The sequence below is a fragment of the Strigops habroptila genome, chromosome 1, assembly GCF_004027225.2.
Source record: "Strigops habroptila isolate Jane chromosome 1, bStrHab1.2.pri, whole genome shotgun sequence".
NCBI classification, from domain to species: domain Eukaryota; kingdom Metazoa; phylum Chordata; class Aves; order Psittaciformes; family Psittacidae; genus Strigops; species Strigops habroptila.
In genome coordinates, this window is record NC_044277.2 from 121,813,569 (window position 1) to 121,832,382 (window position 18,814).

An 18,814-nucleotide genomic window follows, 5' to 3' on the forward strand; every position below is an offset into this window, starting at 1 on the left:
TTCATGCAGGCATGCCTTGGTTTTCAAAGACCACAACTGGCATCTGTATGTTCCAAAATAAGAATCTGTGTCTGAATTATGAAAAGATTTGACTGGGAAATAACTGTCTCAAGTCCATTGGAAGAAACATACAAAGTAGAGGTTAGCTTCTTTTTTTCCTGAATAGAGGGAGACACAGCACTCTTCATTTCCATGAATGCCTCCATACACAAGTCCCTATGGCATATGACTATTGCTGTACACGCAGTACAGTCCATGTGATTTCATTCCTGAAGGCAGAGAAGTGACACGGATTTAGACTTTCTGAAGCACAAGAATACTTTCTCAGACTTGTGAAAGTGACAGTGATCAATATATTAGAAATGCCATGATAATCATGTCCATTCCGAAAATCTTCATTAAATTATTTCAAGAACTCAACGGTCTCTTTAAGAAGAGCCTCCATTTAAAAGCTGAGAAAATGCTATTGCAGTATTTTTGAATAAAGGATGTGCTCTGGGATGAACGAGTTCTGGAACTGAGTGAATAATGCAATTTAAAGATGGCAATTTCATGCTTGAAAGAAGAAAGACCAAAGTGCCCTTAAATTTTACAAGATTTGAAAAATTTTTAAAAGGGTCAATATTAAAAGGAGACACATACTCCCATCATCTAACTATTCCCTGAAGCCTTTAAAAATATATATTTGTACTGCACACAGGAGGAAAAAAAGCCATCTGTTTCAAAAATTAGTCTGCTGCTTTTAAATATTGACATCGCCTGTTGAATTGCCTGCTGCAGAGGACTGTGCCCCAGTTAGGTTAAGCCATTAGATGTTTACTTTTTCGGATATTGCCTGGGCTCTTTGCCACTCACATCAGGCTTTATAATTTTCATTTACTCTTTCCAGAATACATTTAATAGAATTTACTATTTTATTATAGTTAGGAGCGAGATGGCATTTCACTTCCAAGTTCCAATTTTCAATGTCATGTAACTTTTTAGAAACAATTAGCTTTTGGGATGGATTTTTTTCCTGGCTTGCCCTCATTCCCTTTCAATTTTTTTCTTTTAACTTGAATAAAGAAAACTGTTCAGACATTTTTAAAGCACAGACTTTAAACTAATTGCAGTCCCATGTTTTATAATCCTCGTCCATGTTACAAAATAATAATTCTGAACTTCCTGGTAAAACTGCAATAAAATCTTGGGATTTTCATGTTTTTTCTTTTCCACATGCACACAAACATATGTAATATGCATATCCAAACAACTTAATAGAGCAGCTTCTTTGCTTTACTAAATTGTATTGTTCCATAATAAAAAAAGCTGTTTTCAAACTCTGTAAATCAAGCCATTAAAGAACTGGCTCCAACAGACAATCAATGTAAAAAATGAAGAGCAGAACCTGTTAGCATTACTGATTGATTTTAATTTTGCAGACCACTGCCAGCAATGTGGGCTGACACGATTTGAGGTTATGGAAAAACAAAACTTTAAACTAAAAAAAAAAATATTCTAAGAGATAACGGTGTTGTACCACTGCTTTCCAAGGTCTCAGGTCTTGGATCATTCAGAGTGGAATATATGTTAGACACGAAAAATTTTCATTTACTTGCAATTGTACAATCACATCATTTGCTGGAAAAGAAATTTGAGGCAATGAAACTATGTGTAGCATCAGAATTTTATCAATAATGAGATAATCAGCCCACTTAGTAGCAAATCCTGTATGACACCAGTATGGCAGAGCGAAGACAAATGAGAAAAATACACAAGAGAAACTACATCTGAGCAAGCTTTGGAAGGTGCCTTAAACCACTCGCAGGCTGCATAACTGGCTGCCTCCAACACACATCCAACACTCTTCCTCTTGTAAAAGGTTAGTAAGTTTTGACCAAAATGGCTTCTGCTGGAGTTTAAAGCTGGATACAGGATAACCGGGGAATGCCCACCCACTCCAGCTACTCCCTGTTCCCCTTAGTACTTTTATGCCAAGTGGAAACTAGAAGGAGATTGTCTGAAGTCAGTAAATTTCATAGAAACCCACACTCTGCTATTAGGAAAAGTACATAATTTTTGCCAACTGATAAAAAAAGTGTCTTGTACAAACCCTTACCATCAATCCACGTACTTTGGTAAAAACAATAAGCTCCACTATAATACTAATTTCTTATTTGATTTTTCTCATAGTTCAAGTGCCCTCTGATTTCAATAGTAGCTTTTTGTTCCCCCACCCTGCCAAGTAATTTCCTATTTGCTTTTGTAACTTCTCTTATTTGCTGGACAAACTCCCTACTAGTGTTTCCACTTTCCACCTTCAAAAGTGAACCATACTGACTGGCATTAATCTCATCCAGCTGCAGCAGGCTATAGCTGGGTGTCTACTCTGCGTTAGCCACTTGGGATCTCCCTGCAGGCAACAAGAGAGAGGCAGCGGTTTCCAGAGGGCAATTCATTCTACTCCAGGGTGGGCACGGAGGGCGAGTGGGACGAATTATTCTCAGAAAGCTCATCCTCTCTCTGCACTCACTATGGGGAGACTCTAAATGACTTGGACAGAGTATACTTCTAATAGTCAGATGGTTAGATGTCTGCTCACAATTATCATACATAGCTGGTTGATTTTTCTATGCTATGGGTACCTTCTGTGCATCCATCATGATATCCTGGTGCTGAACCGTAGAGAAAGTTTGGTGTTTCCCTTTGACATCTCTCACCCCTCTGGAGAGTTTAAGAAACCAGAAATGTTTAAACTGTCCTACTGTATCTAGCACCCACGAAGAAGATACAGATCCAAAGCAGCAGACAGAATTTCCAGTGACTCAACAGAGCATCACACCAGGGAAGGTGTATGACCCAAGTGACAAAAAAGTGCCACTACAGATCTCTATTTAAGTATCTACCAAGTTAAATCTAAGCATTTTCATGTCCTTCCTCTTGACCGTTGAATGTTTTATTACCTCCTGTTTCTTTATCTCTCTTTTCTAAAGCCTTTTGTTACTACACCAAACTTTGGAACCATCCCTCTCCTAAAAATACCAGATTCAATTATTGCGGCCATTATGACTGTGTGTCTTGACTATAAGAATTTCTTAATCCAGCTATTGCAAGTTACTTCAGGCTATGCAGAGAGTGATCTCTCTTCCAGTATTCCAGGAACAGCTGTTTCATTGACAGTGTCTGTAAGTTATGTCTTTAAACCTTGTCTGATTTGTCCATTTTATTATGAACAGTGGTTGGAATTGTTCTTTATTACTGTTTTAGTCAGTTTAGTTAACTTTCCAGCATCTTCCCGAATTATAGGCTCAATATCCTTTCACTGATCTAGAGTACGGCAGAATATTTAAATTTGCTTTTTATGACTTATGCTTTGGTTCTGCAGAATGGTCTTGTCCACTCTCAACTTCGGGTTACTGGACACCAAGCAGTCTGAAATGTATTTTCATACAGACATCACAATATCCTATTGATTTGAGACATTACAATACACTTAAAATGTCTTCTAAAAAGACTCCCTCATCAGTGTTATTAACCTATCTGGGTTTTATCTATAGTCACAAATAGCTTTCACTTTCAGTCAAATGGGTTACCTGACTCTTCCCTGCAACTCTGAAGTATTCTTGCTGTTGTACTGCCATGGTCTTCAGTTTCAGTCTCATTTCTGTTTGTGTTTTTTCACTACTTCATTAATATTTGCTTTTGAAATAACTGACAACTTTAAAAGATGTTTTAATCTTACCAAATAAAATTGAAACGTAATAAAATTTCTTGATTTCTTAAGTAGAGAAAACCATGAATAATAAGCAGCACAGAATTAAGTAATGCCAGGTAACTCTTTTTTTTTTCAATGCTCTTACAAACATAAAGGCAATGTGATGAACAGGATACCGTGCAATGAAGAGATACAGGTGCTCAGTTCTGCAGAAGTACTAACTTGTCTGGGCCATTACAAGAATGCCAAATCCTTTAAGCTTGATGAGACATTTAATTCTGATTTTCAGGCTACAGTCATTGATTCAAACCTGTCTGGATATGGGTATTACTGCTTTGATCAAAACTTGTTGCTCAGCATTTTATAAAAAGCAGAGATGAACATGAAGGCAACAACTTGATGAGAGATGTCTGCGAGGAAACCACAAGGATCAGTGGTAGGCCTATCTCCATTAACAATCTAGAAGGTTATCTAAGGATAAACAACATACTAATTAGAAGTGCAGATGCTGCTCAATCTCTATGTCATAAAGATCACACATACAAACAAAGTATGCTGTTAGATAAAATTAGCAAAACAAGACTCACCTTATAACCTACTTCCTAGCAGAGAAAAATAATATAGGTCATTAAAGTTTACTGCCCTGAAGAAACCTGGAAATCAATAATAAATGTTCTAGCACTGTGCTAGTGAAGAACAAGTGAGACATAAGCTTTAAATGCTGTACAGCAATCAGGAAGTCTCTAATTGTAGTTATAGAAGCATTTTCTCTTGAAGCAGGGAGATGTACATAGCAATAAAGTGACCATGTCTGCGATGTGACCTGGAGTGTGGGGGTAAGCACAGCGTTGTACAAATTGCCTAGGTGACAATACAGGGGTAGACATCAAATATTTCAGAGGGTACATACTAAGGTAGAAGGGTGCTAAAAGGGAATGTAATTAGGAGGAGTGAAATGGGTCAACAGAAATTGTCCATCTAATTGAAAAATCTTCTAATTAAAGAATTATTTTTATAGCTCAGTTTGGTGAACTCAATAATTGGGGCATCTAAAATCTGAATGGTAAAGTCTCAAATGTGCGTGCTTGATGGGACACCTCTGCACAGACTGCGTTTCCTAATGCATTTTTGTTCATCTTAACACTAGGAATTTATGATTTGAGCAACCAGTGCTGTTTGAATCAGTGTAGCTCTATGGACTTTAAATTCACCAGCAGAAACTCAAGCCTTAAATTTACAACTGCATTTTTGGATTAGCTGGAAGATGTGGATCCAGTTCCTCTGTCAGTAGCGAGTGTTAGGCTGTTCACACAGATGAAGAATTAACTGAGCATACTGCTTTTCAGAACATAATACAAAAATAACCGGAAGATCTTCCTTCAACTGTAATTTTCTGGTTAAAATATTGTATATATGATGATCCACTACTGCAAAGTCAGAGCACTTAAAGAACAGAACGATCTTTTCAGCAGAATACCATCTGACTATGATTTATTGAAGTTCTGATATTTATTATGACACACACTGATACTCTAGACAGCCACAAGAGTTTTTCTAGGAAAATAATTTGATCACCACTGAGGGCAACTGAAAAGCAAAAATAATAAGTATAATACATAATACTGTAAATCTGAAGAATCTAATTTAATCTTTAATATGCAACATAAACCCCCATCACAATATATTTATATGATGAGGAAAGGGGTAGAAAGTCAAAGCTAGGAGAATGACAGAATGTGGGAATCTTACTGAGACTTACTGAAAGTGATACAATTTTTACAGTGATACAGTATATGTATGAGAAACCAACCATATATCTATTTATATGTTGGTTTTTAACGTAACTTTATTCAAAATGCTGTTTCTAGGGACATTTGAGTTTGTTGTAAATAAAAAAACCCTTTTCATATCCTGTGTTTTTAACATTACATCTAAAAAAAAAAAAGTATGATTATGTATTTCTATGCATTAAAGGTTTCCAATTTTCTGTAGGAACACTCACGAAGATTCCAATTCCTTGTCATAGTGAATGAAAGTTAAATGTGACATTCAATAGCTTCACAGCCCTCCCTTTTTATGGGGAAGGAGCAGAATGGGCAAAGTCCTCTAAGGCTGTTTCACTCTGGCGGTAGCTGTGTGTCCAAACGAGTCCTCCCCCAAACATCTAAGCAGAGTCAGTACATTCCCAACTCCTACTGCCAAGTTAAAATGAAAACGGTCTTAGTTCAGAAATGATTGAGGTGGTTTGCTCTAATCAAATTAAACCAGCCAAATGTTCTTTTCAAAGGTAACTGTCTACTCTGCAGCTGTATGCAAAATACCACATCAAATGTGGAAAAAAAAAAAAGTGATAGAATTCTATCCTTACAGTAGAGCTCTGGCTCCGCAGATGAAGAGAAACAAAAGCACCAGTGCAGCTAGGAATTACATTCACAGAAAGCTCCTGGAAATATGCTAAGTTAAGAAACAGTGAACAAAGTACTGAAATGTCCAGTTTATAATTAATTGATTTCAGGGAAAAGGGAATTCTCTGACATTGTTAAACAGCAACAGACACCTTCAGTTATTTGTCAGAGTGACCACACTTTGATATTAAAAGACTAGCCAAAGCTTCACATAAAAGAGAGAGAAAAAAAACACATAGGCTTTTCCATTCTGTTTCTCACTTCCTTTCCCTGTTTCTATCAAAATATGTAACATTCTGCACTGACTAATGTTGCAAAAGTCCAACCTCAATAGGTTTAATTTAAACTCAGTATGATTCATCTGTACTAGAATCGAGTTTTCAATCACTAAATATGGGAAATTCCTGCAAAGATGAATTCATATACGAGTTATTTTTTAATTTTCTTTTACTAAGAAAAGACCGGTCACCTGTTAATGATAATGCAGAGTGATTACTAGTCAGTGTTCATAGGAATGCTTTTAAAACAATATGCGACTAAGGTTTTGCTAAGTTTGTAAATTGTTTGCTAGGTATGTCATGGGAAACCTACCCCAGGGCAACTCTACCAATACCAGCAAATTGGCACATTCCACTACACCCTGTATTCAGATATCTGAAATCATCACCTGGTCCTAAAATTACATAGGATGCTTCTTAGAGAAGAGACCCATCTTCTTCTAAAGCCCTAAAAAGACATCTAAAGCATCATATGGAAGAGTTTCTTATCACTCATATAAAACATTCTTTTTTCCGCCTAAAGAAAACATAACTGTGTTGTTAGAATTTTAAGGCCTGATTTTGAAAAGGCCTTAATTCATGGCCTGATTCCATGAAAAATATTTCATGGAATATTTACTTGTGAACATTTTCAAAGGATGGGACAATTTTTCAAAGGCTAAGGATAAATAAATGAATGGGAAAGTCCATGCAATACTTTGGATGCAATGAGGTATTCTGAAACAGTTCAGAAATCAACAATCACATTTCCACACTGATGAACATTTCATCAAAAGCTTCCTAAATGGAGGTTTCCCAAATGGAAAATGTCAAAGTACATGATGGAAAAAAACACTCCCTGGAAAATTCTAAAGTGGTTTGTTTATTAGTTACAAATGCTTTATCGTTTAAAGGTATGGCTGTTAAATAATCATGCGTGTGTAATTTAGAATGTTTTTCAGAATATATATATTCTGAGAAAAATATATGAAAAAATATGAGAAAAATATATGAAAAAATATTTGAGAAAATTATATTAAGAACTGATATAGGAGGAGAAATTTCCTCTTCTGAGTGAAAAAACACTCAGCTTAGTTGTATATGTATACAGGCACAGCAATCTTCTGATAATTTCATAGAATCATTAAGATCAACTTGCTCAGCAAAACTGGAAAACAGCTAGATTTTGTACAGAAAGTAAAAAACAAATGCTCTACATACAGCTGCAAACTTTTGGGATGAACAATATGACATTTTATGAAATAATTGTAAAACTTCAGAACTAAATTAAGTCAACTAAGAACTACTATGAGAACACTTCAGGCCAAATTCACATTACTGCTGTATCAGGTTAGTTAGACTATTCATTCTGCATGAATTATTTTAACTTTTAATAGAAGAATTCTCTAGAAGTAAGGCTTCAGTTAATGTCATACATGAATAAGAATCAGTATCTGTGATTCATATTCTTATGTATATTGTCCCTGAACTCTATTCAGAAAAGCATTTTAAAATTCAGTGCATAGTTAATATCATAGCTATTTCTGTTCAATAATACACTTATATCTGTGCTAAACCTCAAAGAATGATTTAAATCCCACCGAGTGACTCACCTAATGCTTTTTTAAGTCACAGCCTGAAGCCTACTCTCTTTCAAACACCTGGAAAGTGAGCACTTTCCTCCTCCCTGTTCTGTTCCGCACTTCAGCCAGCGGTAGGTACCATGAAGCAAACTGGAAAGTCATAACTAATCTACCCTGGCCCCTGTTTTCTGGAGTGGACCATCCACTCTCCTGTCTTTTCCAGGGCTCAGTTCCAAATCCTAGACCCTGCTCTGTTAACCCACAGGATGCCTGGCAGTCACGGGCTGTCGCCAGCAATGGTTGTGGCAAAATGTGTTGGTTTTCCATTCTGGGCAGCACCCAGCAAGACTAGATCTCTCCAAGAACAGCACAGACACAACCATCCACAGATTTAAAGAAGGAAGGCAGCACTGGACATAATCTAAAATGACTAACATTTGCTCACACAAAGACTGGAAATATGTTTTTTGTAAAAAGCTTAGATTCAGAATAAGATAAAATACTTTTTGAAGAAAGCTTGTACTCACTCCAGAAACAAAATTTCCTAAGGCTCAAAAGGCTATTCCATATTCAACCCTTCCTTCCTGACATGCTCTTATCTTGTCCTGTTTCTGGCAGACCATGCATCCAAACTAAATCACCACATCCATTACTAATAAACAGTTCATATCGACAGGAAGAATATCACTTATTTCCGCTGTACATGCTTATTCTCTGTACTGCAGCATTGCAAGCAGATGATGACAGGCCCGCATTCATGTGCAGTCACTTCAGTGTCCCCTGTCAACCTAACAGACTTCTCCAAATCCTACCTACTGCCAAACCCTGTTCAGTGTCAACCACATCACTCCCCTTTGCCCTCTTGCCACCAGAGAAACCATATTTCTAGGTAGGCAGTCCCTCCCTCCACAAGACCTTTGCAGCATCCCTCCTTGCCATGGCTGGTCAGTGCAGGAACCATCTCCCTTCCCCTCCGACCACCGCTGTTCTCCAGCCTGGAAATGCCTCTCTCCCGCCAAGGCACTTCCTGTCTTCACATCTGTCTTGAAGACCATCCTGTTTGTGTTAGGCTAAAACTGACTCTGAAGCTCATTCAGTTTTTCCTTCCCATTACTCATCCACCTCTTCTACCTCAGCTGAGACTCATCTGCCACATTAATCCCTTTAAGCTTGGCAAGTTTCAAGTTCAGTTTCTTCTGCTTTGCTCCATCCCTGCATCTTATTTTACTCTTTCTGTGTGCAACACAATCCCTGTACCTTGCAATATAGAGGTAACCATTTCTTTCTCTCCAGAGAAAGCATCTGTCAGGGGCCTGACAGATGCTGTATGAGTGGTGCTACATAAAAATAAACTGCATCACACAATACAGCACACTGCTGATCTGCAAGAATGATGTCACATGCTACAAGTTTAACATTAGCTTGGCAGAAAAAGGAAGTAAGGAAGGAAGCAGAATTCACCGGAGACAAACACCCCCGAAAATAGAAATGTTTCACTTGACGGGATGGAATATCTCAATGATTCTGAGAAGATCATGCTTTAAACTTATTAAGAGTACAGTAATAAAGCCAGCAGCCAGTATCAGTGTCACCACAAACTGGAAAGAGGAACAAAATTAGCTACTGCATTTTGAAATTTTCCCTCTGTATGTTCCCATATCATTTCAGTTTAATAAACAGAACAAAGCAAAACAGATACAAGTTCAAATTGCCTTCCAAAAGGTTAGCTAGGTATTGCTGAGCTGCTACAGATGCATTCTGAATGCTCTCTGTAAGGTTAGAGAATTTTAAGACACTTACAAAAAGACACCTTCTAAGTATACCACAATTTTAAGCACAAAGCCATTATACAGTTCTGGGACCTTTGAGCAGAGTCAAGTGCAGGTCTTTATGTGAGGGCACATAGGGATGGGGAGTCACGTGTGCCCCATCCAGATCCCCCCACATGCAGGTTGCCTTGCTGAGAGAATCAGTTGATGGGCTCCATGAAGTACTCAAGTGCAAACCAAGAGATAACAACACGGAGCCCCGGACTGCAAAAGCAGGGAAAAAGCAATATGACAGTCGTCACGATGTGCCAGAGAGGACAGCTTATAATGTCATTTATGTTTCAATGACATAAAATAACACAAAACCTTGAACATGGCACAATTGTGCAAATACTCATCATTACTGGGTTTCCCCCCACATCGATCTGTGTACCAAAAAGACTGAGGAATACACTTCCAGCTCAGTGGATCAGTCTGTTGAACCTAAGTCAGTTAGCTGGGGCATCTATTCTGCAAAAAAGGACAGAACTAAGATTAATTCTTTATTATATGCTAATGATGACCTTGAATGGCAAGATTTCTGACACTTATCTTTGAAATAATCCAAATTATATTATATTCTAATAGATTGTATTCAGTATAATTTTGGTTAAATTTGAAGACTTACTAACCCATGAAAATACTAAAAAAGTTGTGTTTGTCAAAAAAACCATCAGCCAGGAAGCAAAAATATACAGCTTTGCAGGTTTGCTCTATTTGCTTAAGGTTTAACACTATTAAAACTGTTAAATACGTATATATGTTAGAAAACAAGCATGGCAAGAGTTACGGCATTCTGTCTTGTACATCAACTTCCCAGAGTGCAAATTCACAGTTTGATGGATGATTAACATTAGGGGAAAATTATTCATCTGATTACCAGCAGGAGAGAGAGAAAATGAACTCAATATATTGCTGAATTTAGCATTATAATCACAAGAAGAATTTTTACAGATATATTGCAGCAGGGAATACTCCCAGTTTTACACACAGGAATTTCCTGAATCTAATATGTCATTTATTCCTGGCAAAGTCTGTCCTTTGTCTACATATATTTCATTTTTCCCAAACAGAACAGCACTAAGCTATATAAGTGTGGGACCAACTTTTGCCAGATTTGACTACCGTATATAGTAAAGCTTTAGCAAAGCATTACATCCTATCATCTGAAAGGTGAGCTAGCGGAGCACCTCAATTATCCTACCAGTTACAAAGGACATTTCAAAGCCTACAACATACCTTATTTTAGAGCAATTCACAGTAAGATTTACTCTTGAGGATTCTATTTTTTACTTTGCTTTGTGAAGATAAATAGAATAGACTAAGGTGTCCTTGACGGAGGAGAACTTTAACCAAAGGCAAATGTGAGCAGGAGACGATTTTAAGCACACAGAATTCATCCTTTTAACTGTATTTTTCCCATGCCCTTCTGTGTGCTGTTTTGACAGTCTTACAAAAGTTTAGATCAGTCCTCCAGGCCTTATTTCCACCATTACAGTCAATAGTCCGGAGACTTCCACTACCACCACCTTTCTGATGAAGATTAGACTTCCTTTCACTTCTTATCTTGCACCTCATTTTATTTCATTCTGCAGTGAAGTCTTATCTAACTTCATTATCTGTCGTTGTAAAAGCAACTGTGCTGCAAAAAATGTGCCTCTTCATTGTACGAATATAGAAACGAGAGACTTGGAGAGAAGGAACACGAAACAAAGCTCTTGTAATTAGCAGTAGCGTTGAAAAATAGGATAAAAATTTGTTTAAAATTATTCTGCGCTATTTAGACATTTCTACTTTATGGAGAAAATTCTCTTCCATCCCAAATGCCAAGCACTGGAACCCTCCAGTGCTCCAAGCATTTCTCAGGCTTTTAGAGGAAGGGAATCTACGACTGCTATGACAAACCTGGGCTGCAGTAGCACTGCTGGTCCTGCATCCTGGCTCCATGACCAACAAAGCCATTGAGCTCTACCTCTGCCTAGCAAGTACTGGGTCTTTTCCTTACCAAAATGTGCTTCACATTCAGCATTACTTCATCGAGACAGAGAAGACCTGGACTGCTGAGCTCCAAACTGTACCTCTGGAGACACCCTGACACACCATCTGAGATCAGCATGATGTCCAGCATAACTTCATTAGGCCTGTGATTTCTGCCATTGCTGCCAGCTGATGCCAGAGTACCATAGCCGAGCACAGTGTGTATGCGCCTCATCTGTCTGAAGTCTGTCTAAACTTTGACTCACAGGATGACTGTTGGTTTGCACTAAGCAACTCATGGATCACACATGCCATTACTCAGAAGTAACAGATTCAACCTTGTGTTTGCAGTTCTCACTTATTTCTCTCAGCCTAATTGTAATATTCAGAAAAAAAGCTAGATGTCCTTTCAAAATCAAAAAAACCCTTGATTTCAAATATTTGTGTTGTTATCCCAATGCTCTGAAAATGATGTACATTTTAATCCAGCATGTAAACAGTGGATTTGACATTATTTTTATTTAGTAGCCTGGCCTTTATACCAGTTTCCAAAATGCACGCCCAAACAATGAGCATTTTTGTGAGCATAACATGCTCAATAATTAAGCACAGCTAGGTCAGCTGCTTAAAACTGCAGAGCTTCTTTTGCAGTATTTCCTTTTCTGAGTATATTTACATAATACAAAAATAGACCTTTAATTTCAATAAATTACAACCTCTTCTACCGTATTTTGTAACGGAACAGGGGCATTTAAATATTTTCAAATAATCCTTCATATAAGGATATGATTTCAGTCACTCCAAAGTGCTACTTATAGTTTCATCTGCTCTGCAGATTAAAAACATGCACAACACAGGGAGTTTTTAAATAGGATTCCTCACATTTCAGAAGAGATAATGTTTGAAATTGCTCCTTATATTCCCCCGCCTGTCTACAGGAAAGGTGTGCAGCCAAGGTCCCAGGCATCCCAACACATCACAGACCAACCCCTTGTGTCTGAAATGCTGCTTATGGCAAAAGGCTTCACAACACCACTGTGAGGACCTGGAACACACTTTGAGGGATTTTTATATTGAAACTACATTCTCATAATGCCGGTTGAAATCCTGCTTGCAGAGAACGAATTTTCATTCAAACTTGTAAAAATATTTTAAGCTTCAATATGTTTATGCAACGTTATGTCAAGATTGCACTACACTTAAGCCCAAGCAAAACAAGTCTGCAGCTGCATAGCCAGTTCATCAAATAGCTCTTTGGAAAACAAGAACTTTAGTTTCAAGATTTTGCTGCATTCAGGATTAAAGAGCTCTTTAAAAAAATCTTTTACTTCATATGGAAAGATCTCAGTGGCAGAAAAATTCATAAGTATCGTTATGTTGAATTATTCCCAAACAAGGTTTACAATTTTCAAATATGTAAATGTCTAAACCTGGACAACTAAATCCTCACTTACATTCATAAATTATTGGGCTGGATTTCAGAAACTTTGAGAACTCTCAATTATCCCTCTACTGCCAAGGAAGAACCTTGTGTGCTCTCCTCTGCAAACCAAGCCACTTGGATTTGGTGATCAAATACAACACGTTGTCCACGCAAATATCCCACCACTTTGAAATCTACTGACTAAGCCTCTGGCATTACTGGGAGCCAGTCAAAATAATGGTTATTAACCAAACTGTGGATTTGCTTGATAAGCAGTGGGAAAGTGTGAGCTGCAGCCTGTATCCCATTGCTCACTGCAGTGAGACTGATGATGCGCACTCCATTATCAGTATTTCAGAATATATGTTTTACCTATTCAGTTTCAACAGAAATCACAAAATCATAGAATCATAGAATATTTAGGGTTGGAAGGGACATTAAGATCATTAGATCCAACCCTCCTGCCACAAGCAGGGACATCTCCCACTAGACCACGTTGCTCCAAGCTCCATCCAGCCTGGCCTTGAACACTGCCAGGGATGGGGCAGCCACAGCTTCTCTGGGCAACCTGTGCCTGTGTCCCACCAGACTCAGAGTAAAGAATTTATTCCTAGTATCTAATCTCAATCCACCCTAAAAGAAGGTAGACTGCTATAATATGCTGCCTTGAGATGAACAGAAATTACTTTAGCTACTCATTTTTGTATTTTAAATATTATTCTCTGTCTCACCTTTCCTTTTGCATCTACTATAAGCCCCCTCATCTCAGACTGTAAAAGAAGAGGATCACAGCTACAAGCCATTCTGAAGGTCTCCTCTAGCTTCAGAGTATCTGTTTCTCTAGGACTGGAAGAGCCTTGGTGTTAGTGAAGTATAAAATATTTTCCTTTTGCTATGCAGTATGTGAGTACAATAAAACAAACAGCAGGAAATATTCTTGCTACTACAGCACCATCAGTAAGATGCTGATCAGTTTCAAACCATTGCGTACCTGGGTATCTGCAAAGTGAAGCTTACTTCTTAAAAGTTCATAATATTAATAAAAGACGCTCACAGGCTCCTGGATGTTTCCAGCTACAGAAAAACTGTAAGAGGTTACAGTAGGGCCAGCCTTACCACTGAGAGAATCTGTTCCAGAACACAGGTCGTTTATCCGGGGTTTTTGCTACCAACACGACAGAAAGGACATCCTGGGGCCACTGCCACCATTTTGCAAGCAAGGCCTGACATCTCTACTGTTGCACTCTTGGCAGCACAATCATCAGCACACAGTGAAATTAGTACCAGTCAAACAGTATTCAACTACATGGCTGCCTGCAAAGCTTGAAGTCTTAAACTGTTACTTCTCTTTAATATGATAATCTACAATTCTCTGTAAAATCATCTAAAAAGGTGGAATGCACATTCCACTACTGCTTTCATCTTCACTATTTCAATAATGAACAGAGCTGCTAAAAATCAGCTGCAGCTGGTAGAACTCATACTTGAGACAAAACCAGGGAGACTTTTTTTCTCATTCTCTCTTATGCCTGAGGAAACAGCATATACATGGCTCCTTGCCCATCTACTCAAACACTTAAGTCACACACCTATGCCTCTGGAGATGGGTGTTTGTGTGTGTGGGAGGCAATGCACAGGGATGAGGTGAGGTCTGGCAGGCAGCACCATGGCCTGCTGAAACCTCAAACCACATTCCATGTACACAGTTTAGTGCTCACTTCATCCACAAACCCAAACTAGTGTCCAGTCCATTTACTGGACCAAACTCTTGCTCGCCCAATGCATGTACTAAAGCCAGGACGCCACTGATGGGGACACCTGCTCCACTTCCTCACCTGACCACGTTGGGGTGCTCAAACGTCTCCAGGTGCCTCAAAACTGCCACCTCTCGGATGGTGGACAGCGGCATCCCCTCCTCGCTGGTCTGCACCCGTACCCGCTTCAGTGCAACAAAGCGGCCGCCATTCTTCAAGTCTCGGGCTTTGAACACCTTCCCATAGGCTCCTTCCCCAATCTCAGCCACACATTCATACTGCTGGTCAGCCAGGCTTGTGCTGTCCTTATCCATGCTGGTGCCACTCCTCTTCCTCCCGTGCTCCAAGTTCCTCGGGGTGGCTCTCAGTCTCGCTTGCTTTCTGACAACTAGTACGTCGTTCACGTTGGCAGACAGGCCACACACTTGGTACCTCTGCCAGTGGGGCAGTAGGAAGCTCTTGCCCTCCTGTTCTCGGTCCTCTTCTGTAAGGGCCCCAGTGTGCCTCCTCTTTCAGCCACCAGGAATTATCATACAGTCTTTGGGAGCATTGTCTGTGTAAAGCCAGTTAGATCTGGAGGACAAACCAAGCAAAAAGTGAGTTTAGTTTACTTTGTTACTTAGCACTGTTCAAAAACTGAGAAAATTAAGCTAATATAGTAGATAACTGCATGCAAAGCAAAAATGTGGTGCAAAGGAAGACGTGAACCAGCAGGGAGACGTGTATCAGTGTCCCCGCACTGCTGATACAACACCACGAGGTTATCATGGTCTGCGCAGAAGGCTGTAACACACAGCCACAGAGCAACCGCGTGCTGTGGGATCTGACTGAGCAATGGGCTGAATACGATGACCCTCCAACACATGGGTGATGGGGATGGCGGAGCTAACTCACTATGCATGGAAGTCATGCCCAGCAACTCACGTCAGGATTGCAGGACCCAAAGCTTTTCTTCAGTGCACATGGTGGAGTCTTGGGAATATATTCCATGCTATATCACTGTTACTTATTTGTAAATAATAGTATTTGGAGGTTTCGGCCTTGATCTGCTCTCCCCTGTGCTAAGCCCTTCATGAATACATCGCAAGAGACAAGCTCCTACCTTGAAGTGCCCGTGGGGAGGAGCAATATGTACGTATTGAACTGACAATTATGTTACCAAGCATCATGTGCTGAGGTAGGTTCAGAAATGTACACTTTAGCAAAGTTATTGACAAGCGAGGATTTTGTCTGTGGACACAGCTACTGCTGGCTGCATGACTGGCAGCTCAGCTCCTTGCAGAGCAGCCCAACGAGACATGGTCTTCAGGAACAGCACGGTCTGCTGCGCAGCACGAGGCTGGAGAGCAGAAGCGCTTCCTCCTGTATCCAGCTCCCCTGTATCCAGTTCCATCCATGCTTTCTGCAGGACTGAGGGCAAATACTCTCCACTCACAAATACTCTCCCACTCCTCGTCCCTGTGGAAAGCTCCACATCAACCCTCCCCCTTCCCCCTGCCCCTTTTTAATATAATGATACGGTGACCTCTGGGGCTGTAACCCTCTCCTACACTGCATTTTCATCGGGCTAGGATTAAAGAGCCCCAGACAGCTCAGTCGGGGATCCTCTATCCTGAATCCACGCATAAAGCCAGGGGTACTTTGCACGTTTATGCTGATCCTACACCTTATTCGCAGACGAAAAGCAGAGCAACCTGAAGGAAACCCGTGCCCGCTGCTCGCCGCTTTTTCCCGGCTGCAGCCTGAGGCGACCCCGACCCCTTTCCTCACCCTCCCTCCCGCCGCCTTCCTCACTGACTCCAGCTGCCACCGCCGGAGCTGCTGCCACCGCACCGCCCCGTCCAGCCCCGCGCCCCCCGCAGCACCGGGCGGCACCGAGCGCGGACCACCGCGCCTTGCGCCGCCACCGGGACCCGGACACACAGACAGACAGACACCTGCCCCGGAGCCCCCGGCCCGCATCCCGGCCCGCGCCGCTGCCGAGGGCGCCCCCGAGCGGCGGGCAGGGGCGGGCAGCGGCGGTGCCCGTGTGCGTGGCCGCGGGGTCGGCGGGCCTGGCTCGGCGCGGCCGCGGCGCCGGGCGGAAAGTCACCGCTCGCCCTCCCCGGGCACGCCGGCACACCGGGAGTGCCCCCCCCGCCCCGGCCCCAACCCCCCCGCCTCGGCACCGAGCTCCCCTCCGCGGGCGCCCCACACGCGGCAGGGGGTGGCGGCGGGGGACACGCGGGGAAGCGCGTCCCCCCGCTTCCTCTCGGGGGACGGACGGACGGCGGGGGGGGGGGGGGAGACCGGCACGGCTGCGCGGCAGGACGCGGAGGGGACCCCCCCGGCGGCTCCCCGGGAGGGCAGCCCCTTCCCCCGCGGCCCCCTCCGCGGCCCCCGACACGGGGGGCGCCCCCACGCCGACCCCGAGGCGGGGTGCGGCGGCACGGCGAGGCGAGCTGTCTCCGGCCCCGGCCGCCGCAGGGACGCGTCCGCGGTGCCGTCCCTGGGGGGGTGCGGGCGGGGGGCGGCGTGTGGGCCACGCCGCCGGGCCGGGTGCGCGGAGCACATGGGCGCCCCGCGTTACCTGGTGTGCGCCGCGGCCGCCTGCACCGCCACCAGATCCCCAAATAATCCTCAGCCCCGGGGGTGTGGGGGGGTGGGGAGGGAGGGGGTGAGTCCTCCCTAAAACAAACCTCCCATTGAGCGAGGCGGGGTGGAGAGCCGGCCCCGGGTCTGCCCCTTCACATGGCGATGTCTCCGGCAGGTCCCGGCAGCGGCCGCCCGGGCCACACAGGTAGCTGCTCCGCGGCTCGGCCGCCCTCGGCTCGCATCCTCCTGCCGCCGCCGCCGCCGGGCTGCACCTTGGCGCAGAAGGCAGCTCGCACTCGTCCCCCAGCCCGCTCCGCCCGGGCCCCCCCCTCCCTGCCCGGGGAAAACGAAAACGCGAAAGAAAAATCGCGGCCGGCGGCCCCCGCGGAGCTGCAGCGCCGCGACCGCAGCCCCGCCGGCCGCAGCCTGCCCGTGCGGGGCTCGGCGCCGGCCCTCGGCGCGGCGGCTGCTCCGGCGCTGCGCTGCGCTGCCTCCCCTCGCTCGCTGCCTCGGCCTCTGCTCAGCCTGGGAGCAGCAGCAGCTTGCTGCCTTTTTTTTTTTTTTTCTCCCCCTCTCCTCAAGTTTTTTTTCCCTTGCTTTCCCACGCTGGCTGAATGTGACTTGACCCCGTTTCAAAAAAGTTTGACATAGTGCTTCAACATTTCCGCATTCCTCCCCGACTACAAAGGCTGCAGCCGCCTCCTTCTGCTTTCTGTCTCTGCTCTCTGTCTTCACACTCAATGAAATCCTTCATGTGCCTCTGCCAAAGGCAGCCGCATACCGCAAGGGTCGCCGCGAGCGCCGCGGCCAGGCATGGCCCGGGGCGACCGCCCCGGGGGGTCCCGGCAGGGCCCGGCCCCGGCCCCGGCCCCGCCGCCGTGCTCGGCGCTGCACGGGCGCGGGCGCAGCCGGCTGCGGCAGCACTGAGAAGCCTGACTCATTCCTAGGGCTCGGCGCTGGGAAATAACCCTTTAGGGGGTTGTTGCTTTTTGGTTGTTTGGTTGGGGTTTTTAGGCTCTTTTTGCTCCCTTCCTGGGAAATAACAATTTCCCCCCTTCTCCTCCCCCCGCCCGAAAAATGCGTATTCTGCTTTCCTTTTTGCTACTTTCCATTCACAGAGAGCGCAGAGAGCTCCGGCAGGAAGTCAGCGCCCATGAATGCTTTCGGGAAGCATCAAGAAACTTCGTTGCTGAAGACCCCCCACCCCCAGCAGAGTCTTGTCCGCGCAAGCTTGGGCTGGAGCTGCGCGGGTCAGGGTGTGCAGGGGCGCTGGGCGCGCAGTCAGCCCGTCCTCGGGTGCGGAGGACGCCTGGTGCGGAGCCAAGACCTACAAATACTG

The 18,814-nt window shown here is 43.3% G+C and overlaps 1 protein-coding gene across 2 annotated transcripts in view; it reads right to left on the minus strand.

The window, feature by feature from the left end:
- CDK6 (cyclin dependent kinase 6) overlaps nt 1-18,244 on the minus strand; it is a 140,179-nt gene extending 121,935 nt beyond the window's left edge. The window contains exons 1-2 of one of the 2 annotated variants that reach the window (XM_030501774.1): nt 17,580-18,244; nt 14,983-15,474 (exon numbers count right to left, since the gene is read on the minus strand). In XM_030501774.1, the coding sequence (XP_030357634.1) occupies nt 14,983-15,215 (233 nt within the window). In that variant the 5' untranslated portion in view covers nt 15,216-15,474; nt 17,580-18,244. Of the gene's footprint in view, nt 1-14,982; nt 15,475-17,470; nt 17,529-17,579 lie in introns of those variants that run through there. The other variant, XM_030501854.1, reaches the window with a different exon arrangement.
- Between the last annotated feature and the right edge of the window lie 570 nt (nt 18,245-18,814).